The sequence below is a fragment of the Grampus griseus genome (assembly GCF_964374135.1).
Source record: "Grampus griseus genome assembly, chromosome: 20".
NCBI classification, from domain to species: domain Eukaryota; kingdom Metazoa; phylum Chordata; class Mammalia; order Artiodactyla; family Delphinidae; genus Grampus; species Grampus griseus.
The window spans coordinates 5,295,423-5,318,156 of record NC_139014.1 but is presented as its reverse complement, the minus strand read 5'-3'; the positions used below and the strand labels follow the sequence as shown (position 1 = coordinate 5,318,156).

General features: G+C 49.3%; 1 protein-coding gene across 2 annotated transcripts in view; it reads left to right on the top strand.

Moving 5' to 3' along the window:
- Positions 1–9,431: 9,431 nt before the first annotated feature.
- SLC39A11 (solute carrier family 39 member 11) overlaps positions 9,432–22,734 on the top strand; it is a 335,571-nt gene continuing 322,268 nt past the window's right edge. For both annotated transcript variants that reach the window (XM_082679605.1, XM_082679604.1), the window contains exons 1-3: positions 9,432–9,514; positions 12,825–12,943; positions 17,081–17,119. In XM_082679605.1, the coding sequence (XP_082535731.1) occupies positions 12,836–12,943; positions 17,081–17,119 (147 nt within the window). In that variant the 5' untranslated portion in view covers positions 9,432–9,514; positions 12,825–12,835. The remainder of the gene's footprint in view (positions 9,515–12,824; positions 12,944–17,080; positions 17,120–22,734) is intronic.

Here is a 22,734-nt window from a genome sequence, read left to right as displayed (position 1 = left end):
TTCGTTGCTGCATGCGGGTTTTCTCTAGTTGCGGCAAGCAAGGGCTACTCTTCATTGCCGTGTGCGGGCTTCTCATTGCAGTGGCTTCTCTTGTGATGGAGCACGGCTTCTAGGCGTGTGGGCTTCAGTAGTTGTGGCTCACAGGATCAGTAGTTGTGGCACATGGGCTTAGTTGCTCTGCAGCATGTGAGATCTTCCCGGACCAGGGCTTGAACCTGTGTCCCCTGCATTGGCAGGTGGATTCTCAACCACTGCGCCACCAGGGAAGCCCGAGCTTTGGTATTTTGACCCATTTCCCTGTAGTCTTGCTTACAGTAATCATTTTCATGGTTGAGCCAGAAAGCTAGGACTCTGATCCGACAGCCCGGGAGGATTAGGGACTCACAAATGTGTGAGACATGGGAGAAATGGGGCTGGTGGGAGGTGTGGGTTCCAGCTCTGCGTCCAGGGTTCCATCTGTGAAGCGAGGGGACGGGGCCAGAGGCTCTTGGAGGTTCTTCCTGGCGCTAAATTTTATGGTGTGGCCTACAGTGACCTTTAGCCCTGTGTTAGTTTGCTAGGGCTGCTGTAACAAAATACCACAGACCGTGACTGAAACAACAGAAACTTACTGTCTCACAGTTCCGGAGGCCAGCAGCCCCCAGTTAAGGTGTCGGCAGGCTTGGTCCCTCCTGAGGGCCGTGGGAAAGGGTCTGGCCAGGCTCTCTCCCAGGTGTGCGGATGGCTGCCTTCTCCCCGTGTCTCTTCATGTTGTCTTTCCTCGGTGTGTGTCTCTGTGTCCACATTTCCTTTTTATAGGGACAGCAGCTCTATTGGGTTAGAGCCCATCCTAATGATTTCACCTTAATCTGATTACCTCCGAGAAGTCTACGAATAAGGTCACATTCTGAGGAACTGGGGGTTAGGACTCTAACATGTGAATTTGAGGGGTGCACAGTTCACCCATAAGAAGTCCAAGAATGGAAACCGAATTAGGAAACCTCCCTGTTAGGTTGAGATAGTTCGCACGAGCACAGAGAGGTGATTTTTGTCCCTCCCTCCCTCCCTCCATCCTTCCCTTCCTCCTTTGCTTCCTTCCTTCCTTCTGGTCCCATTCCCTGGGGATGATGGTGACGGTAGGAAACAATCATCCTTTCCGGGTAGGCTCACCCAGCCCTACTTTGTCCCTATCACCAACCGTCCGCAAACTACAGCAAATCAACGTGAAATGAGTTTTGTTTCTGCTCCCACTCGGAGAGAGAAATAAAGCTTCTTGGAATCCAGCCTGCTTCCCCATTCCCTGGGGCCTCTTGAGATCTCTGTAGCTCCCTAAACGACTCCTGCTTTTGGAGATCTCACCCCATATTGCCCTAAGCGTATTAAAATGCTCCCACATTCCACATTAAGTACTCACCCCCATAAAATAATCAAAGATTTTTTGATAATTTTGCATTTGAAATGGTTTGTCTTGAAGCTTATTTAATTTACGACTGGTTGTGATTTCTTGGCCACTACTGTGCCTACTTAGGAATTCTCTTGAAGGGAGAAACGCTAAGACTCAGATTGTTTTCCAAATGTAATTAAATTTTTATGAATACCAAAGTCAACAATTAACAAGGTTTTATAGACATTGCGTTAAACACTTGTTAATTTAAATTTCTACCGTTTGTTTTTTGGGAACCAAAACCCAATATGTTTTTTTCGGTTCGTAACCATTTTTTTTTTTTTTTTTTTTTTTTTTGCGGTACGTGGGCCTGTCACTGCTGTGGCCTCTCCCGTTGTGGAGCACAGGCTCCAGACGCGCAGGCTCAGCGGCCATGGCTCGGGGCACGAACCCATGTCCCCTGCATCCGCAGACGGACTCTCAACCACTGCGCCACTAGGGAAGCCCAGTTCGTAACCATTTCATAGGCCCCTGGAAAACTTGGAGACCCCAGATACTGGTCCACTGGTTTCTGGTTGCTGAGATGATCCTGCTTATTTTCTTGCCTAGTCTCTCCTTCCCAGTAGGAATTGGAATATCTCCTTCCCAGATCGCAGGCTCCCTCTGTGGGGTGTCCAGCCCCTATTTCCCGTCTCCTGGGGTGTCTACGGCTTCCCTCCCTGGGCTGGTTTTGATGACTTTGGCCTCTAGTTGTGGTCTTGTCTGTACTTTCCCTCCATCTTCAACACCCTAGTTCTCAATCTCTCTGTGGACTTTTTTGCTGAATAACCAACCCTGGCCTGACTCCACCCACCCACCCCCACCCCCGCCCCCAAAGGCTCCATGCCTGTCACTGTCCTGAGATTCCTAATAATTTTATCTCTGAACTTGTGTTTTATAAGCACAGTCTGATGGGACCATGGAGTCTGCAGTGAGCAGATGCAGAGAAAAGGAAAAGGCTTTATATTTTAATACTTTTAATGGCCTTTCCCCCCACTGCCTTTTGATTAAGGGGCCTCCCATTTTCATTTTGCACCAGGCCCCCAAAATTATGTAGTTGGTCCTGCCGAGTGGACTAAGGGTGAGGGTCCTGGTGGTTCATAGTTCCACTGGGGAAAGGTGTCAGTGAAATGAGATGCTTCCAGGCAAAAGAAGTGTATTCGTTTCCTATGGTTGCTGTAACAAATCATCACAAACTTAGTGGCTTCAGACAACATAAATCATTACTGTTGTGGATGTGGGAAGGGCTAACATCAAAGTGCAAGGCCACCTGTTCCTTCTGGAGCTTCTAAGGGGACTTGCCTTTTCCAGTTTCTAGAGGCTGCCTGCGTTCCTTGGCTTGTGGCTGCACTACTCTGACCTCTGCCTTCTCTCACTCTGACATGCTGCCTCCCTCTCTTCCTTTATAAGGACCTTTGTCATTACAGGGCCCCACCCGGGTAATCCGGCATAATCTTCCTATCTCAAGATCCTCAGTCACATCAGCAAAGACCCTTTTGCCGGTCAAGTAACACACCCAGGTTTCAGGGATTAGAATGTGAACATCTTGGCGTGGGCGGGGGCAGGGGCACTGCTCTGCCTGCCGAAGAAAGCTGTTTTCCAGCTTCAAATCTCCCAACACTTCAGATCTTCAAATCTTCCACCTGGGGCACATCAGGTTTTGTGGGTTCTGAAGTTCATGCCATTTTAAGGTGCCCCTTGAAGAAAAAAATGAGAAATTTTGGTATTAAAGTGAATATTCCTTTAGAATCAAAAAAAAAAAAAATCAGTCTTAGACTGAGTTCCTTTTCTTCCGAGGCCTCTTCGGCAAGTATCAACAATGCTGATGCTGGCGTGTCCCCTGGTGTCCTCGCCACGTGGGACACTCTGCTCCTAGCAGCCCCCTTGCAGGTGAGGGCCCCAAGCTTGGCTGTGTGGGACAGTGGCCTCTCTATCCACCAAAAGAAGGAGGTTTTCTCCTGCTGAGTTTTCCTCACTGGCTGGGGAGATTGCCCAGCAGTGGAAGGCATGGGTGTTTCTTTCCTGGAGAATAAGAAAAGGGAAGAAGCAGCCGGATAATACCATATAACAGCTTTCATCATAAGCCTTAATTTATAACACACACTCAAGGCAGTGCCTGTCTGCACTGGCAGCATCGTGAGGGCACAGGTTGTCTCTGTGTCCTTTGCTGATGTGTATCCAGTGCCTCAAACATGCCTGTCACATAGTAGGTGTTCAGCAAACGTTTGCTGAGTGAGTGAGTGAACCAACAGGCTATTCGTGTGATCCACAGGGCTCTAAAGGAACAGGCTTGAAGTAGAATTTACTTGTTCAGTGATTCCCCTTAATAAAACCGAGCAAAGTGGACTCCATAGAATTACTTATGAGATGCCAGGAGAGTTGTTTGAAGCCAATGTGGAAAAGATGGAAAGTGGATTTATGCCAATGATCATCTTGGAGACAGGGTTGATTTCATATGTAATCAGTGGTGTTTTTTTTTTTTTTTTTTTTTTTTGGTACACGGGCCTCTCACTGCCGCGGCCCCTCCCGCCGCGGAGCACAGGCTCCGGACGCGCAGGCCCAGCGGCCATGGCCCACGGGCCCAGCCGCTCCGCGGCACGTGGGATCCTCCCGGACCGGGGCACGAACCCGCGTCCCCTGCATCGGCAGGTGGACTCTCAACCACTGCGCCACCAGGGAAGCCCTCAGTGGTGGTTTTTACCTAGTAATTCCATATCTTTTTTTTTTTTTTTCTTTTGCGGTACGTGAGCCTCTCACGGCTGTAGCCTCTCCCATTGCGGAGCAGAGGCTCCGGACGGTCAGGCTCAGCGGCCATAGCTCACGGGCCCAGCCGCTCCGCGGCATGTGGGATCTTCCCGGACCGGGGCACGGACCCGCGTCCCCTGCATCGGCAGGCGGACTCCCAACCACTGCGCCACCAGGGAAGCCCGTAATTCCATATCTTAATTAAGCTGGTGGTTGAGCTTACTGCAAACTTCTCTCCCGATAATAGGTTCGTATAAAGTCAGTAGAACCTGCATTTTTCTTTTTTTTTGGGGGGGGGGGTTGAAATATTACTGTCTTTTAAAAATTTATTTATTTTTAATTGAAGTATAGTAGATTTACAATGTTGTTAGTTTCAGGTGTATAGCAAAGTGATTCAGTTACACATATATATAATAAATCCATCCTTTTTCGGATTCTTTTCCATTATAGGTTATTACAAGGTATTGAGTAGAGTTTCCTGTGCTATACAGTAGGCCCTTGTTGGTTATCTATTTTATATATAGTAGTGCATATATGTTAAACCCAAACTCCTCATTTATCCCTCCCCTCTGCTTTCCCCTTTGGGGACCATGAGGTTGTTTTCTATGCCTGTGAGTCTATTTCTGTTTTGTAAATAAGTTCACTTTTTAGATTCCACCTGTAAGTGACATCATATGGTATTTGTCTTCCTCTGACTTACTTCACTCAGTATGATCATCTCTAGGTCCATCCATGTTGCCGCAAATGGCATTGTTTCATTCTTTTTTATGGCTAATATTCCATTGTATATATACCACATCTTCTTTATCCATTCATCTGTCCATGGACATTTAGAGAACCTGTACTTCTATACCCTCCCTCCAACCTAGCTGGTGCAGGTTCAGAATTAATCAGTTGGACAAAGGTGAGAAGGGACATGCTTGCTGCGTCCGTTTCCCCCTCAAGCCCTCGAGGGCAGCTCGTCCCTGTACGAGGCTCAGAAAACTGGCATCAAGTCGCCGTTGGCTCCTTTGGATGGTGCTTAGACTAAAAGGTGGGTTAGAATCTCCCCTTCCTCAGCTTATCAGTCACATCGGAGAGCAAATGTTAAGAGCAGTTAGACCTGTTCCACCTGCCAAAGCCGTTCCAGGCATTTCCATTTAGGAAGCCCTGTGATGCCACAGTGTCCTGACGTCAGAACCTTAAATAATCAAAACCCAGGAGGGTCGAGGGAATTGAGCACCTAGGAGGTTTGATTGTAGGTGTATCTTTGCAGTGATTGGAATATAAAGATTGGCTGGACAGTTGGTTCTCTTCTTTCTTGCCTTTTAGGGTGAATCAAATGCTAACTAGTGCTTTGACTGAGGCTGGATGCCTCTTGAAGGGTGTGTTACATTTTAAAGAGTGCGTTTTGTCATCACTTCATATAAGAAGAGTTACTTTGTGGGATTACACTAGGGCTTCTCAGTCTTGGCACTATTGACATTTCGGGTCGATAATTCTTTGTTGTGGAGGCTGTGAGTAGTGACGGATGTTTAGCAGCGTCCCTGGCCTCTACCCACTAGTTTACTCCAGAGGCGAGGAGGAGCTCTCAGAGGCTTTGCAGTAGTAGACTGACGTGGCTGGACTTCTGTCTTTACAAGATCACTTTGGCTGCTGTTTGGAGGACAGACTGGGGGCGGGGATGCACAGTGGGAATCAGGGCAGGATGATGAGTCAGAGCTGTTATTTTGGGCAAAGTGGATGAATTCTGGATATATGGGTGGGGCATACTTAGAAAATCTCCTAAAAGAACAACAAAAAACCCCTGACATTTCAATAGCACTTCTTTGAACTGCCTATCACTTTCACCTCTTTAATCCCTTCAGCATATCAGCGCCAGTTCAGCTGGGTTTATCGTCCGTCCGCACTTGGAAGGAACCGGCGCCCCAGGCTCAGAGGCTTATCTTGGTCCTCGTGATGTGTCAGTGGTCAGACTTCAGGAAAGGGAAAGAAGTGAGAGGCCAGAAAGGCTGGATCAGGTCACGCTATCTGTGTGTAGCTGATCTCCGTGTGCCAGGGCCCAGCAGAGCCAACAGAGGCCCATGACATGTCCACTGGATAAATGCATGAGCAAATAAACGAAGGAAGGAGTGAGGATCCAGGGATAATGATCGTTCAGCCTGCCGTGATGGGTGCCCTGCTGGATGCTGGGCGCTTTGTTCCGGTTCCAGTCACCTGTAGAGAGAGCACAGGGTGATTACTCCCAGACCCAGGATGCGGAGACTGCGGCTGAGAGGGGTTGGGGAATTTGTCCAAGGAAACCCACGTGCCAAGCTGGGCTTCTTCCTGGGCGGTCAGATTCCAAAGCCTTTGCTTAATTGCTGCAGTACCTCCTAAAAGAAACAAGATTTCAGAGAGGAAAGGAGGGAGGGAGGGAGGGAGGGAGGGGAGGGAAAGCGGGGGCAGAGAGACAGAGAGAGAGAGGAAGGAGGAGAAGGGAGGAGGAAGGGGTGGGGAGGAGGAGAGAATAAGAGAAGCAACAGTGAAGACATTGAGGACTCACTGGGCTGGACCACTTGTGTCCATCTCCTGTCCCTTCTCCATCTCCCCCAACACTTCCTGTGAAGCTGTCTCCCTCCACCCTCTGCCCCGCCCCGCCCCGCCCCGCCCCGCCCCGCCCCGCCCCGCCCCATGCTCCAGTGGGAGGTGCTTGCTGCTGGCAGGTTGCTTAACCAGATCAAGCTACAGCAGTTCCTCTGGAAAAGGCCACCATCCCACTGCCCTGCTGATACCTTGCTGACTGTCAAGTTCGTTCTACGGCCTTTGGACGTTTGGGAGGCAGCCCTCTCTGCCTGCACGGCACCCGCCACCTTTTATTCATTTTATTATATTTTAAATTTTATTTATTTTTATAAATTTATTTTATTTATTTTTGTGTGCGTTGGGTCTTTGTTGCTGCGCGCGGGCTTTCTCTAGCTGCCGTGAGCGGGGGCTACTCTTGGTTGCGGTGCGCAGGCTTCTCATTGCGGTGGCTTCTCTTGTTGCGGAGCATGGGCTCTAGGCGCGCAGGCTCAGCAGTTGTGGCATACGGGCTTAGTTGCTCCGCGGCATGTGAGGTCTTCCCGGACCAGGGCTCGAACCCTTGTCCCCTGCATTGGCAGGCGGATTCTTAACCACTGCGCTGCCAGGGAAGTCCCCCCCCCCCACCTTTTAATGAGCCCCTGCTAATTAGTTTGTTCTTACACACTCATCTCTCCTCCCCCAGCTTATGGAGGCTGCAGGGCACAGTTTGCTTTGGAGGGAGAGAATGGGAATGGGCTGGGGATGGGCTGGAGGTAAGAGCCAGTGTACTTAGTTTTAAGGAAACATTTTCTTTTGGGCAACACTTGGGCGCTTCTTACCATCAGTGAGTGCAAGAAAGACAGAGGCAATTTGTATGTTTGGGTTGGTGGTGTGTGTGTGCGTGTGTGTGTGTGTGTGTGTGTAAGGGGTTCAGTGGGAAAGATGCGAAATGGCAGGATTTGTCTCCTGGGGGTTGGCCACCCTGCTTTAGGGCACTGGCATGGCTCAAGGGAAGAGAGACGTTTTGCTGATCAGGGTGTCCCGTCCCATCCTGTGAGTCCTGAATGTCTGAGGCAGGAAGAACACCATCTCTGGCGTCAGCTGGGCTTGGTTTTCCATACCTCCCTGTCAACTTGGGCTCAATACAGAGCTTTCCTGAGCCTCAGTTTTCTTATCTGTAAAATGGGGTGTCTTAGTCCCTTTCGTGCTGCTGTAACTAAATGCCACAGACCGGGTAGCTTATACACAACAGAAATTTATTGCTCACAGTTCTGGAAGCTGGAAGTCTGAGATGAGGGTGTCAGCATGGTTGGGTGAGGGCCTTATCTGGCTTACAGACTTCTTGTGTATCCTCACATGGCAGATGGGGCAAGGGAGCTCTCTGGAGCCTGTTTTATAAGGATAACAATGCCATTCATGAGGGCTCCACCCATGAAATTCATATGCCGAAGCCCTAACCCCCAATGGGACTGCATTTGGAGATAGAGCTTTTAGGAGGTAATGAAGGTTAAATGAAGCCATAAGGGTGGGCTTCTCATTTGATAGGATTGGAAGCGTTATAAGAAGAGGGAGAGAGAGAAAGATCCCTCTCTCTTCCTTCCTGTGTGTGCACCAAGAAGAGGCCATTGTGAGGACACAGTGAGAGGCAGGCATCTGCAAACCAGGAAGACACCCTCACCAGGCTCTGAATCTGCACCTTGATCTCGGACTGACCTTGGACTTGCAGAAGTGTGAGGAAACAGGTGTCTATTGTTTAAGCCACCCAGTCTGTGGTATTTTCTTATGGCAGCCCTAGCTGACTAAGACAGCTGGCCTGGCTCTCTCCCTGGTCTGGGAATCTCCTGAAGGCAGAAACCAGCTACTGTCACCACGCTGTCTTCCCTTCCTGGCCCAGTGCATGGATCTGGTGCAATCATCAGTGCCCACAACTATGGACAAAAGTGGTCTGCTCCTATTGGATCCTCTGGTCTGTGGCCACTGTGATTACGGGCAGTGTTTCTGGTTACCCTCTGGTAGGGTCATCAGATAAAATACAGGACACCCGTTACATTTGAATTTCGGATAAGCAACAAATATGAAATACGTTTTTTAGCATAAGTATGTCCCCAATACTGCCCAGGATATACTTACACTAAAAAACTATTTGTTGTTTATCTAAAATTCAAACTTAACTGGGCATCCTGTCTTTATTTTTGACTAAATCTAGCTATCTTACCCTACAGTCTTTTTGTAGAAGGCCTGGAGAGCAAAGCAGCAGTTCTCAAAGAGGGGTCCCAGGACCAGAGCAAAAGCAACAACTAGTTCAGAACAGAAAACCTCGGGCCCCACCCAGGCTTCCGGAACCAGATGCTCTGAGGGTGCCAGCATTCTGTGTTTTGACATCTCTCTGGGTGGTTCCACTGGACGCTATGGTTTGAGGGCCATTGACCTAGAGAAGGATGCTGATGGTGGGAGATTCCATTCCCCACCCTCTCCAAACGCTTCCTGCTCTGTTGCTCACCCAGGGCGTTGGACTCAGCTGCCAAAGTGTAGCAACATAAACGGTGTCAGGGACGTTGCGAAAGGTGTCCTTTCCTTGGGTGTCTGGGGCTTCTTGGAAGATTGCAGAGGGTTCTGCAGGGCTCTGTTCCACCCGCCCCGATCTGCTCCCGAGCCCGCAGAGGCTGTGAACCAGAGAATTTATTCTCCCGGCCGGATCTGCCAGTCGCAGCAGTGGGGGCGGGGCCTCAAGGCCGGGGGACACGTGTGCCGGGAGGGAAGCAGGAAGTGACCGCGGAGTGGAGCCGGGGAGCCAGCGGCTGCGGGGCTGATGGAAGTGGAGTGGGGGCTTGAGAGGGCACCGAAGTGAGTCGGCTTTTCTCTCCTTCGGCGCCTTCGGTGGGGCTGGGGCCAGCGCGACCAGAGCGTGGGACTCGGAAGGGCAGCCCCGTGCAGTTTGGAAGGGGGTGTCCCTGGGAGAGGAGGGGGTCGGAGGAGAAGCGGGGCGGCCTTGGCAGGTGGCAGAGGAGGGGGAGGGGTGCCTGGAGCCCCACCTCGGCCCCTCTCCAGAGCGAGCCGGAGGCTGTTGACCTGCCTGCCTTTGACAGTGGTTCCCCAAGATCTCCTTTTCATTTAGGGCTTCCCGGTGGGCATGTGTGGGGGGCCCGGGAGCCCTGGGAACGGCCGTGGCTACAAGTCCAGCTGCTCCGAAGCCCCTCCCTCTGGTTCTGGGGGTCAGCGGGACCCCTTGAATTTGGCTGGGAATCCGGTTAAGTTGCAGCAGGCCCGAGAGGGTGATTTCTAATCAACCCCCAGGTCGGCCGGTCCTCGGACCACACTTTGAGTAGCCAGGTGTTAGAGAACATTCTCCGCAGTCACATCAGCCCAAACCCGAATCATTTTGCTCAGTTCCACTCTCGAAGTCAGGACATGTATGTAGATTTCGTGAAGTGCTCTTTCCACCTCTGCAACTTTTTCATTGGCATCTTGAAGCTGACTCTTGGAAGCAGGGTGACAGGTTTAAAAGGGAGAGAAAATAAATAAATTCTCTGTCAGCCAGGAGCCGTGTGCTGCTATGTGTGGCGTGGTGCTGGTATCTTTAAAGCCGGAGCGGGCAGAGGATAAGCCTGCCTTCCGCAAAGCAGCCCAGGTTTATGTATTAGTATCAGCTCACGAGGAAGTCTGAGCCCCATTGCAGAAGCAGCTTTTGAGGTGCCCTGGCTGACCTTCCCTGCTCCCAAGGCGCTCCTGGTCTACCTGCTGGAGAAAACTTTCTGTTCGCTTGGGTCTCTGTGGCGGTGGCCCTGCTGATCCCTCTTAGGGCAGGAGAACTCACTTTCTAAGTTCTTGGTCTTGTAGAAGTTGTTCCAGTTTTAGACCTGTGCTTTCCACTTTGATGTGCATAAGAATCCCCCATGGGACTCGCTAAAATGCAGGTTCTGATTCAGCAAGTCTGGGGTGGGGCCTGAGGTTCTGCATTTCTAACTTAGCTCCTAAGGGCGCCTAGCACTGCTGGTTCTGGGACCACCCTTTGAGTAGTGAGGATTTAAAACAGCAAATGGAGGAAACTTCTCCAAGGGGCACTGAGCTTGCGTTGCTAACAGATCTGCTGTTGTAGGGATGGGAAGGATGGCGGCTTTGGTCTTCCCTCTGTGTCCCTTTTTCTTACATCTCAGGGTGCTCGGATGTAAATAGGGTCTTGGAAGGGTGTTTTCCCCTCCCACTAGCCCCCAAGAACACCCACGAGCTCCCTCGTTTGCCAGCTCACAAAATCCATGTTGACTTTGGCCCGTTGGTGAATGTAAACGGTTTCCTCTTTTCTGTAGTTATTAAAAGGCACATTCAACGCTGAAAAACAAAGTTGTTTTTTTGTTATGACCTGTCTTGGACGGTAAGTACTGAGGAGATGATAGCTATGTGCCTTTCTTTGTAAATGCCGTTTGAAATTTTATCTGCGAGTAGCTAGAAGGAGAAGGTTGGTGTAATGATCCGGATGTCTCTGTTTAAAGACAAACGTGGACCATTGTCTGTAGGGTACCTTAACTAGATGACATATGTAAAAAGGTGGGTTTTTTCTAATATTTGCTTTTCTTTATTTGGTGCAGTCATCATTCTGAAGTCCACTTAGACTTTGGGGACCCAATCGGAATCCAGAGATTCTGTTTCTCTCCAAGGATTCCTGGCACCTCGGCTGAGCCTGGGCACAGCTGGGCTCACCTGGGCTTATCTGGGTTCACCTGGACTCGCAGCCCTCCTAGGTCTGAATCCTGCTGTGTTGTTGACCCTCGTGGCATAAGAGGACCCTTCCACCCTCTGCCCTGGTTTCCTTCCAGGGTCAGAGGCAGAATCTTCAGCTTTTGATCTGCAAGCCCAGGCTGCTGGCTCCTCTCAGACCACTCGGGCCTGGCAGGGCTGAGCCCAGCGGGGTCGTGTCCAGCCCTGTGGTTGCTGGAAGATGGCGGGGGCGGGGGGCAAGCTGAATGAGCCCTTTGAGATGAAGCCCTGACCCCCAGTGTTTATGTACCAAAACACAGGGCTTTTCAACCAACAGGTTTCTCCGCCTCGTAACTTTCCACAGGGAGCGTCTGATTCCCTGTCATTTTAGAGCTAGAATTGAGGAGATCACGTCTAGAGGAGATTCCCCAGCTATGGGAGCAGGCGTGCTCAGTGGACTGGCGGAAATGCCCCTTGGGTCTCTGTTTCCTTGTTCTTGCTGAGTGTCTTATTCAAGTTAAGCTGGCCCTTTTCAATTCAACACATAGTTTGGGGTGTCAGAAAGCCCTGTTTTACAGGGGTGTCAAGTGTGAAAAAACATCATCCCTGTTTTTAAGCAATGAATGATATAAAAGATGAAGGAGGCAAGCCCACACAAAGAAAACACCAAAGGTGTGTCGTCGGACGGGAGTGGAGAGGAATCAGGGAAGCGTGGAATTGAATTCGGTGTTAGGTGGGCAACAGAGGATTCACTGGGTCTGATGGCTGGAGGGTGCGGAGGAAGGCATGCTGGGAGGAAACCGGATAAAGAGAGACTTGGAGTAGGACCATCTGGGGCTTGTCAAAGGTTCTGGGAATAATTGGGTTGAGTTGGAATACGATGCACACGCGGGGTGCAGTAGTTGAACAGTTATTGGGCTAGTTCCAGGTCAGTCTATGGCGTGTACCCTTTGCAGGCCTTGGGAACCGCCGTGGGAACTGCCCCGGGGAGCTATTGAAAGTGTGATCAGGATGTAGGTGGAAGAACTTCAAGAGGGAATCGGAGCTAGTCACCTGTGTTTGGAGGAGACAGAACCGCTGATGGACGGTAGGCAAGGCCAGGTAGAAAAGGCAGAATATGCTGGAAGGCTGCAGTCGCCCGACCCTCCCATGCGCCCTTCCTCCAGGCTAAATAATTCACATTCTTTGCGCTGCTTCTCTTTGGAACTATTTCCCAATGTCGTCCCTTCTGTCGTGGCGTCTGCTCCTCTGGCATCTCCCTATGTGTCCGCATGGCCCTCCTTTTGGAGTTAGATGATTTCCAGTACCCGGGGAGAAGCTGGATGAAGCCGCCGACCTGCGCCGGGTCATTGAGGTCACTGCGGGATGGATGGCGGAAGGGTGTGCACCAGCAGCCCAGACGTGGGCCAGCTCGGGTGGAGGGGCCGCGGGTGCTGACCCTCTCGTGCTCCTCTGCACACAGCTGTATCCAGCATGCTCCAAGGCCACAGCCCTGTGTCCCAGGCCTTGCTGGGGACCTTCTTCACCTGGGGGATGACGGCGGCTGGGGCAGCTCTTGTGTTCGTATTCTCTAGTGGACAGGTGAGTTGCCTCGGTTCGGTTCTGGGGGTTCTCGGGGACTCTCTTAGCGAGCTTTGAAACCAGCCCCTTCTGCCCAGCCGGGCTGCAGACTCGCTCGTGCCGCCGGCCACAGCTCCAGGTTGGGATGACGTTGGTTCTGGCCCCTTTCCTCCCCTTGTCCCCTCCAGCTTGCTGCGCCTGTGCTCCTGGGTCCCCTGCTTCCCTCCTCCTGACTCAGAGGGAGCAGTAAGTGAGAAGACCAGGTACTCAGCCTCCTTGAGCCCTCTGCCTGATTTCTATCCTCCGTCTAGTTTCTCTTGGGTCCGGAGCAGGTGGTGATGTGCGTGAGGTTTGTACCTCTCCTGCCCTGTGGCCTTGAGTTAGAGATGGTTGAAAAGACCTTGGGGAAAAAGGGGGGGGGCATCTGTCCACTTCCTCTTTTACCCCATTTCCAGGCTCTTCATGGACTCCCTCACCCTCTTTGGGATGAATACACGCACACCTGCCTCCCAGGCTCCTATAGACCCCACATCTGCCTACCCCTCCCACCCCTGTACCCCTAGATCCCCCAGACCCCACCTCTCCCTCCGCCACACGCTACACCCTCCTACACACTCCATGCAAACTCCCACGCTCCTCTCCCTCCCCTCCCCCACCAGACCCCTATGCTGGCCCTGTGCATCCCCCTCACATCCCCAGGGCCACCCCCCCGCCCCGTACACACCCCACCCCGCCCCTCCCCTCCCCACGCCCCCCTCTTGTGCCCGGAAGTCCTTTCTTTCCTGCAACCTTGACACCCCCACCCCCACCCCGCGTCCACGGCCTGGAGCCGTCAGCCATGGATGCCTTGATGAAAGCGAAGCCCCTGCGTGGCTCACGCAGCCACAGACACTGTAGGGGTGGTTAGCCAGAAGTGTGCTGGGAGGCCTATCTGGAAAGCAAAACCCATCTAGGAAGCCGGCCAGCCGGGCACTCTTGTGTTAGAGCGTGAAAAGCAGTGTTGATGTTGCCAACAAGGTGGGGCCTCCCCCACTGCCCTCACCTGCCTGGGGAGACCCACAGCCCCGAGGAGTCCCGGGTTACTGTCGACAGGTGACCGAACCCTCCTCCCGGTTCCTGACAGCCACGCCAGGTCTTCTGGGGTCCTGTCCTCGCGCCCTCCTGGCGCAGAGCACCTTCACCGTCTCATCTCATCTCATCGTCACCAGTTTCTTTTGCACTGAGAAGGCGAGATCTGAGTCGAAATAGCTGGGGTCTAGCTGGCCCACCTGGCCCTGGAGACCCGAGTGGAGCCCCACAGCCCCGTGTGGCCCCGGCCGATGCTGTGGAGGCTCCTCAGAAGGGAGAAGCCATCGCAGAGGTGCCCCCTTCCCCTTGGGAGCCGCGGAGCCGCGCGTTTGTGTCCTGTTAGTGTAATCCCCAGGCCAGTAGGGGGAACTGCTGAGTCCTTTCTCTGTGTGGAGGCACACGGGCTCCCCGAGACCCCTCACGCGGTTGGTGATTCGCTGGACTCGGAGGACTCAGCATCGAGTTGTTCTCATGGCTCAGGTTTCTTACAGCGAAAGGACACACGGATAGCATCAGCAAGACAGAGACGGTCAGGGTCTGGAGAAGCCTGTGCCCAGATTCGGGATCCAATGCCCCCTTCCTCCCGTGAGGGGGCGCAGAGCGTGCTCATTCCCCCAGCAACGAAAATGCAGTAACACGTGGACCATGTGTCAGCCCAGGGACGCCCAGGTCAGACTCGGGCCCCAAGGTTTTTACAGGGGAGTGGTCACGTGGGCATCTGTGCTGAGCTGCCAACCCAAGTCCCAGACTTGAAGAAGGAAAGCAGGTGTCGTGCACACATCACCTTGTTTGTGAAGCAGGCACTGGGGCCCACCCTTACTGCTCAGGGAGTGGGGCGAGCAGTCCCAGTGCCAGCTTCCCAGAAGCCAGCCAAGGGCTAACCTTGAAAGTGGGACCTTCTAAAGACAGCAGGCCCAGCTGGGCTGTGTGAGCCCTCTCTGCACAGGAGAGGTGCGGGAGGAGTGGGAAGGGGCTCCAGCACGAGGGGATAAAGCCAGCCATAGACGTGAGCGCACAGGGGTTGGCTCTTCCCCTTCCCCTCCCCGGGGAACCTCAGTTTTCGCCCAGCTAGAATGGGGGCTGTGGTGACGGTCCCTCGGGATAGCAGACACCCAGCCATCCGCCCTCTGCTCTGCTGCCCTTGGCAGCATGGGCTCAACCTCACTCAAGATTCATTTTCTCGATTGAAAAACTCACGTTGTAATTGTAGGAAGCTTGGAAAACATGGAAAAGCTGAAAGAAATAATAAAAAAAGTTCATGATCCTGCTTCTCTGAAAGGAAAACCGAACATATTTGTTCAAATGTATTCAGCTGTATTTGAGTGAACATAAGTACAGACATATCTGTTTTCTTTACATAATGAGGAGCAAACTGTCTGTGATGTTTTATAACCAGCGTTTCTCACTGGATGTTGTAAGTACGCCTCCCTATATCCCTAAATGGTTTTTCGATTATTTTGATTTACTCTGGTTACTTAAATGGCTGTAGACTATCCCGCCATAAAAATGCATTGCAGTTGAGTTGGCCAGTCCCCAACGGCTGGACAATTAGTTTATGTCTCTTTTTCTTGCTTCTAGAAATAGTGTTACGATGAACGTGAATCTTTGAGCACACATCTGATTAGTTCCTTGAGACACATGTCTGAAAGTAGAACAACAGGTTTACTGATCTTCAGAAAAGTATAATGCTTCTCCTTTCCGGATCCAGAGGAATGCTGAAAGGATGATTCTGCTGACTTTTGAGTTATATCTGTCTGCTTTGATTAAATTAGTCGATGAGACCAACTTGGCTTATGTCGTGGCAGGGCTAGAGAAGAGTGTCATTTGTGCGGCTCACTGGGGTCAGAACCTTCCATCCAGCCCTTAGCCACACAGAGATGGGGAGAGGGTGCCTGTAGCCGGTGGTGATTACCTGTCAGCACTAGCTTCCCAGACCTCACTGGGAGGCTCAAGGGTCGGGGTGATAAGCATCTCAGCGTGTCTCTAGTGTGTCCATGTGGGTGTAGATTATATCCCTAACTTAGGCCACTTCCTAAAAAAAAAAACAACCACCCTTTTTATTGAAATTTACGAAGCAGATAGAAAAATGCACATTTTATAAGTGTGTACAGCTTGATAACTTTTCACCAGTGAAAATAGTACCCAGATCAAGTGCTGGAACAGGACCAGCCCCCCATCCCCCCGCTCCCACCAGCCCTTTCAGGGTCCCTTCCAATCACTGCCTCCCCACCCCTTACCTCCACTCCAAGGGCAGCCCCTCTCCTGCTCTCCAACGGCAGAGACTTGTTTTCTGTGTTGTGTATAGTATATAAATGGAGTAATCGTATAGTATATGCTCTTCTCTGTCGGGCTGATTTCACCCTATTTATTTTCCAGTCTGCTGAATGCCCCTGCCCGGCTGTGAGCTCCATTCACCTATATATGTGTGTTCTCATTTCCATGTGGTGTTCTCTTGTATGCGTACAACCTAACGGTGTATCCATCCTGCTCGTGGTGGGCTTTCGGTTAGTTTCTAGTTTTCGGCTCTCACAAATAATGCCGCCAAGAGCATTTTTGTACACGCGTCCGGTGAATCCAAATATGCGTTTCTGTTAGGTGATTATGCGTGGCACTGCTGGGTCAGAGGGTATGCTTGTGAAGGTTTAACTTCTAGTGGGTGCCGCCAGCTTTGCCAGGTGGCTGTACCAGTTTGTACTCTGCCTCTTTCAGTGTGGGAGGATTTTGATTGGTCCGCATGCTCCTTGCCAGTACTTGTCACTTTCCATCGTTTAGACCAGCTCCTTACTAAAGGTTTATAGCCATAATTCACAGGGAGAGCCGAGGACGAGGCAAAACACGTGGACCAATGAAAAGCAAGGGTCCCACTGAAAGAATGCTCTGATTGGCTGTGGGATGGATGGAAGGTTTCAAAAAATTTTTTTCCCCCTGGTTCTTGGCCCATTTTATAAAGGCTTGGGTCCAGGATTCCAGATAGGTTCGCAGAGTGAGGCATGGGCTAGACTTCATTCATGTGGCTCTCTTAGGCCTATGGTTTCCTCTTATCCCACGGAACATCCCTTAGAAACTGAAACATCTTGTTTTCATTTTCAGAGGCGGATCTTAGATGGAAGCCTTGGCTTTGCTGCAGGGGTAAGTAGCACGTGGTAGGAGGGATGTAAGTGGAGGATGTTTATTTTGTTATTTCTCTGCTAAGGGGTATTTCCAGTTTCTCCTCATGCGGCCACGCTGCATCTCTGTGATCTACAGGTGCTAATGGCTCCCTCTTCTTGCTGACCCTGTTTGCATCCAGTGTACTGAATGCCCCTGCCTCTCCTTAGACAGTGAAAGAAGCTTGTCGGCAGCTGTCTCAGGACTTGTAAATAAGTATTTCCAATAAGATAATATTTAGGAAGGGCTTAGCACAGAGCTTTGCTGGCACTAATTAAATATTCTCTTTCTCTCCTCCTTCTCACCCTTGAAAGACCTTATATTATAGACATTATCTTTTTTTTTTGGCTGCGCTGGGTCTTCGTGACTGCCCGCAGGCTTTCTCTAGTTGTGGCGAGCGGGGGCCACTCTCCTTTGCGGTGCGCCGGCTTCTCATTGCGGTGGCTTCTCTTGCTGCAGAGCACAGGCTCTAGGCACACGGGCTTCAGTAGTTGTGGCTAGTGGGCTCTAGAGCTCGGTAGGTGTGGCGCACGGGCTTAGTTGCTTTGCAGCACGTGAGATCTTCCCGGACCAGGGATCGAACCCGTGCCCCCTGCATTGGCAGGTGGATTCTTAACCACTGTGCTACCAGGGAAGTCCCCAAGACAGTTTCAAACGTGTAACAAAGTGGAGCGAATCCTATGAGGCAGCCCAGGTACCCACCACCCAGCTTCAGTCATTATTGACATTTTGCTAATCTCAATTTCACGTGTTTTCCCCCTCCTCCCACCCCATATTCTCTGGAGGTGGAATACTGTGTAAAAGCAAATCTTAGACATCATGTGATCTTACTTGTAAATTCAACGCACAACTCTAGTTGAATGACTTTCTTTCTCTCTTTCTCTCTCCCTTCTTTCCTTCCTCCCTCCCTCCCTTTCTTTCCCTTCCTCCCTCCCTTCGTCCGTTCCTTCCTTCCTTCCTTTCTCTCTCTCTCCCTTCCTTCCTCTCTCTCTCCCCTTCCTTCTTTCTTTTCTTTTTCTTTCTTTCTTTCTTTTGTTCTCTCTCTCTCTCTTTCCCTTTCCTTTCTCCCTCCCTCTCTCTCTCTCTTTCTTTCTTTCTTGCCTTACCACGCGTCTTGCAGGATCTCAGTTCCCCGACCAGGGAATGAACCTGGGCCACAGCAGTGAAAGCACTGAATCCTAACCACTAGGCAACCAGGGAACTCCCTGAATAACTTTTTTTAAAAAAACATAATCACCATGGTATTATCATACCTACCAAAATTAATAATTCCTTATTATTATCCAACACTTAGTTCACATTCAAACTTCTGCCATTTTTTAAAAAAATTGTCTTCTAAAATTTTTTCTTAGAATCAGGATACAAACAAGATTTTCATATTGCATTTGTTTCATACTGAAACAAAATAAAAAGTTCAAAATGAAAGTCGCTTTTATTCTTTAGCAGTACCCGCCACCAGCCCCGCTGCCCCACGGCCTTTTTTCCCCGTGCTCGTAATATGTTAGAGAAACTGGGTCGTTCATCTGTAGAGTGTCCCACATTCTGGCTTTGCCAGATTGCTTCCTTATGGTGCTGTTGAACTTGTTCCTCTGTTCCCTGGGTCTCCTGTAAGCTGGGAGTTGGACCTCAAGGCTTACTTAATGCAGATTCCGTTTTCCAGGCATGACTCACCGTCACAGTGGTGCTGTGTATTCCAGTCACATCAGTCACATCAGAAGGCATGTTAATATGTGGTTTTCCCTTTTGGTTGCTCAGAATTTGGTTCCTTTCTCCTCTTTTTGTAGTCCTGTGATCCGCAAAACCTGACCCGGGTGTGGGACCTCCCGAAAGTTCTCTAAGTCAGCAGCTGTGAGACTGGCATCTGTGGAGACATTCTGGGTGTTTCACAGGGCGTGGAGAGTGGTCACAGAATCAGTTCCCAGGTCCTCAGCTTCCAGTTTTGTTCTCTTTCCCCAAACTGCTCTGCCTGAGAATTCCCCAGTGGCAGGTCCTGTCTTCCCACCTTCCCCGACACAGTCGTCCTCTCCTGCTTCACGAAGGGAAGATGCACTCTTGCCTTACTTCCTTGTCTTTGGGTAGCCACATCTCCACGCACAGACGGAGAGACCCTTGGCATGTTGGTGCCCGGGTGGAGAGAGTGAAGGACTTGAACCACTGATCGCCGGACACAAATCCTTTAGCAATTCGGAGACTGTCCCGTCCTTTGAATCAAACTGTTAGCAGAGAAATCCTTTAATGTAGGGAATTCCCTGGTAGTCCAGTGGTTAGGACTCAGCACTTTCACTGCCAAGGGCCTGGGTTTGATCTCTGGTCAGAGAACTAAGATCCCGCAAGCTGTGTGGAATAGCCAAAAAAAAAAAAAGCCTTTAGTGTAAATTTCCATGGTGGACCACTCTGGGATTTTGAGCCTCCTTGGATAGAGTTCAAAGAACAAAATGACAATATTATAACAATATATCTATTTTTTTCTATCTTCTTTACATGAACACGTTTTCTCTTTGTTTGCTTTAAGAAAAGAAAGAACCCAAAGAAAAATAGAAATAAAATAGATGCTTAGCCCTGTCTTATTCTAGCAATAACTTCTTCATGTTTATTCACAGTTATATGAATGAATTGAAAATATAAGAAAAAAAGCCTCATCCATGAGAAGATGCATTTCCAAGAATATTTTACTTCTGAGTGTCTAATAATTATGAAACAGCATATTCAATTTTTGTTATTATGAATGTGTTCTTGACCACTAATAGTTCTAAATTTATTTATTTATTTATTTATGGCTGGGTTGGGTCTTCGTTGCTGCGTGCAGGCTCTCTCTGGTTGCGGCGAGCGGGGGCTACTCTTCGTTGCGGTGCGTGGGCTTCTCATTGTCGTGGCTTCTCATGTTGCGGAGCACGGGCTCTAGGTGCGTGGGCTTCAGTAGTTGTGGCACACAGGCTTCAATAGTTGTGGCTCGCGGGCTCTAGAGCGCAGGCTCAGTAGTTGTGGCGCATGGGCTTATTTGCTCCACGGCATGTGGGATCTTCCCAGACCAGGGCTCGAACCCGTGTCCCCTGCATTGGCAGGTGGATTCTTAACCACTGCGCCACCAGGGAAGCCCCTCGACCGCTAATGTTTCAACGGTCACTCAATCCAGGAAATTGTTATTTAAGCAGTTGGAGCCCTAGGCTCACAGGGAATTTTTAAAAATTAAATGGAAATGAATAGAAATTTTTTTTTGCAAAGCAGTATGATAAAGAAACCAGTGACAGACTTTCTAGCATACAATGTAAGTTGCTCTAGGATAAAATTCTGTGGGGAAATGCAATTGAAGTACAAATCAAGGAGAAAAGAGAATGATGTACGTTTTTTGACTTTGAAGAAGAGCTTGCACGTGTGGTTTTGCGTGTAGAATGCAACCCTCGAACAGAAAAGTGCATTAGACATAAACACACAGCTTAGTTTGTGTATATTTTTAAGTGGATAATGGGAGAGTCAAATCCCTGTGCTGTTTATTTTTACTTATTTATTTGGCTGCAACGCGCGGCTCGCAGGATCTTAGTTCCTCCACCAGGGGTTGAACCTGGGCCCCGGCAGTGAAAGTGCTGGGTCTTAACCACTGGACCACCAGGGAATTCCCTCTCTATGCTGTTTAGATCCCACTGGGTCCATTTAAACTACCGATGAAGCAGTTTTATTTAAAGACATCAATATTTACATGCCAGAACTTATGTCTTTTGCGACTCTTTAAATTTGAGATGAAAATTTTTATTTTTTGAATTTTATTGAAATATAGTTGATTTACAGTGTTGCGTTAATTTCTGCTGTACAGCAAAGTGATTCAGTTTTACGTATGTATATTCTTTTTCATATTCTTTTCCGTTATGGTTTATCACGTGATAGTGAATGTAGTTCTCTGTGCTATACAGTGGGACCTTGTTGTTTATCCATTCTGTATATAATAGTTTGCATCTGCTAATCTCAAACTCCCAATCCATTCCTCCCCATCCCCCTTCCTCCTTGGTAACCGCAAGTCTGTTCTCTGTTTCTGTGAGTCTGTTTCTGTTTCGTAGATAAGTTCGTTTGTGTCGTATTTTAGATTCCACATATAAGTGGTATCATATGGTATTTGTCTTTCTGACTTAACTTCACTTAGTATGATGATCTCTAGGTCCATCCATGTTGCTGCAAATGGCATTATTTCATTCTTTTTTACGGCTGAGTAATAGAAAACATTTTAAATGTCAATTTCAAAATGAGTGAGAGGATACCTAGTTTTTCAGAATTCTTGTAGCGGTTACACAGATACAGAGTTTGCAGAACTGTGTTCTGTGCTGACCTGCCACTTGGCTGTCCTGATCTAGTTTACTCTTTTAGGCCAAAAGCCTCTGTAAGATTTATATAACAAAAGACAAAACCCAAGATGAAACAAGGGGGGAAACAAAAAACAGGTAGAGGATACCAGTCTTCAGGACCTGTAAGAATGAATTTGGGAGCATTAAACCATGAAAATTTAAGAGTTCCTTAAAAAAATCATCAGACCAGTGTTTTATGTTCTTTTCACTATGAGGATCTAAAATAGTTTACTTCTGAGTTTTAAAATAGTTGGTGGAAAAAAAGAGATTCTAAAAGTTATCTTTGTGTCTTTATTAGAAAATAAGTCATTTATTTTTCTAACCGTGACCTTGAGAATATGCTAGTTGCACAGAGGAGCTCCTGACCAGTCTCCCGATGCAGGGAGAAAAGTACAAGCTTGGTGGGGGAGACAGATGGGAGTCAAACTCAGGAAAATTCAGTGGCATTGGTGACTAGAAGTGGATTCTCATAAATGCCTCCCCAAACTAGAGGAAGGCAGTAGAGCCCCAGTAGTCCAAGCTGTAATAATTGCTTGTACTTATCATGGACCGATTTATATTTAATACAGTGAACCTACTGTGCACCGCAACAAAGAGTAGCCCCCTGCTCGCTGCAACTAGAGAAGCCTGTGTGCAGCAACGAAGACCCAATGCAGCCATAAATACATAAATAAAATACATAAAAATTTAAAAAAATCTTAAAAAAAAAAAGACAAAGAAGAAAACCCCCTTTTCTTTCCTACTGGCTTCCCAGAGGTCACCGCCATTAACCCTGAGTGTGTATCTTTGGAGAACTTTTATGACGCACGTACAAAGTGTCAGGACGGTTAGATGTGCCATAGTGCCTGATACCCTGAAGCTTTTGCTTCTTCAACACTGCTTTCGGGTGCTTTGAATCTAGAAGAAGGGAAACCTGGCCACCAGACATTTGACTGGGGTCCCATTGTACCTTGCACAGACATAACATGTTTCTACAGTCAGTTCTGCATACATTTAGGTATGTGTCATATGTATATTAAAATCTGTCTCTGATATAATGCTGCAGTGACATATTAATACAGTATATAACTGTGCACTGCAACAAGTGTTTCTGTGAGAGAGGTTCCCAGGGCAAAGGACATAGGTATTTTTTTTAAATTTATTTTTATTCTTAAAAAACATCGCTTAGATGTTGCAGTTATTTTATTTATTTTTTATTTGTGGCTGCCTGCGGGCTTTCTCTAGTTGCGGCGAGCGGGAACCACTGTTCGCTGTGGTGTGCGGGCC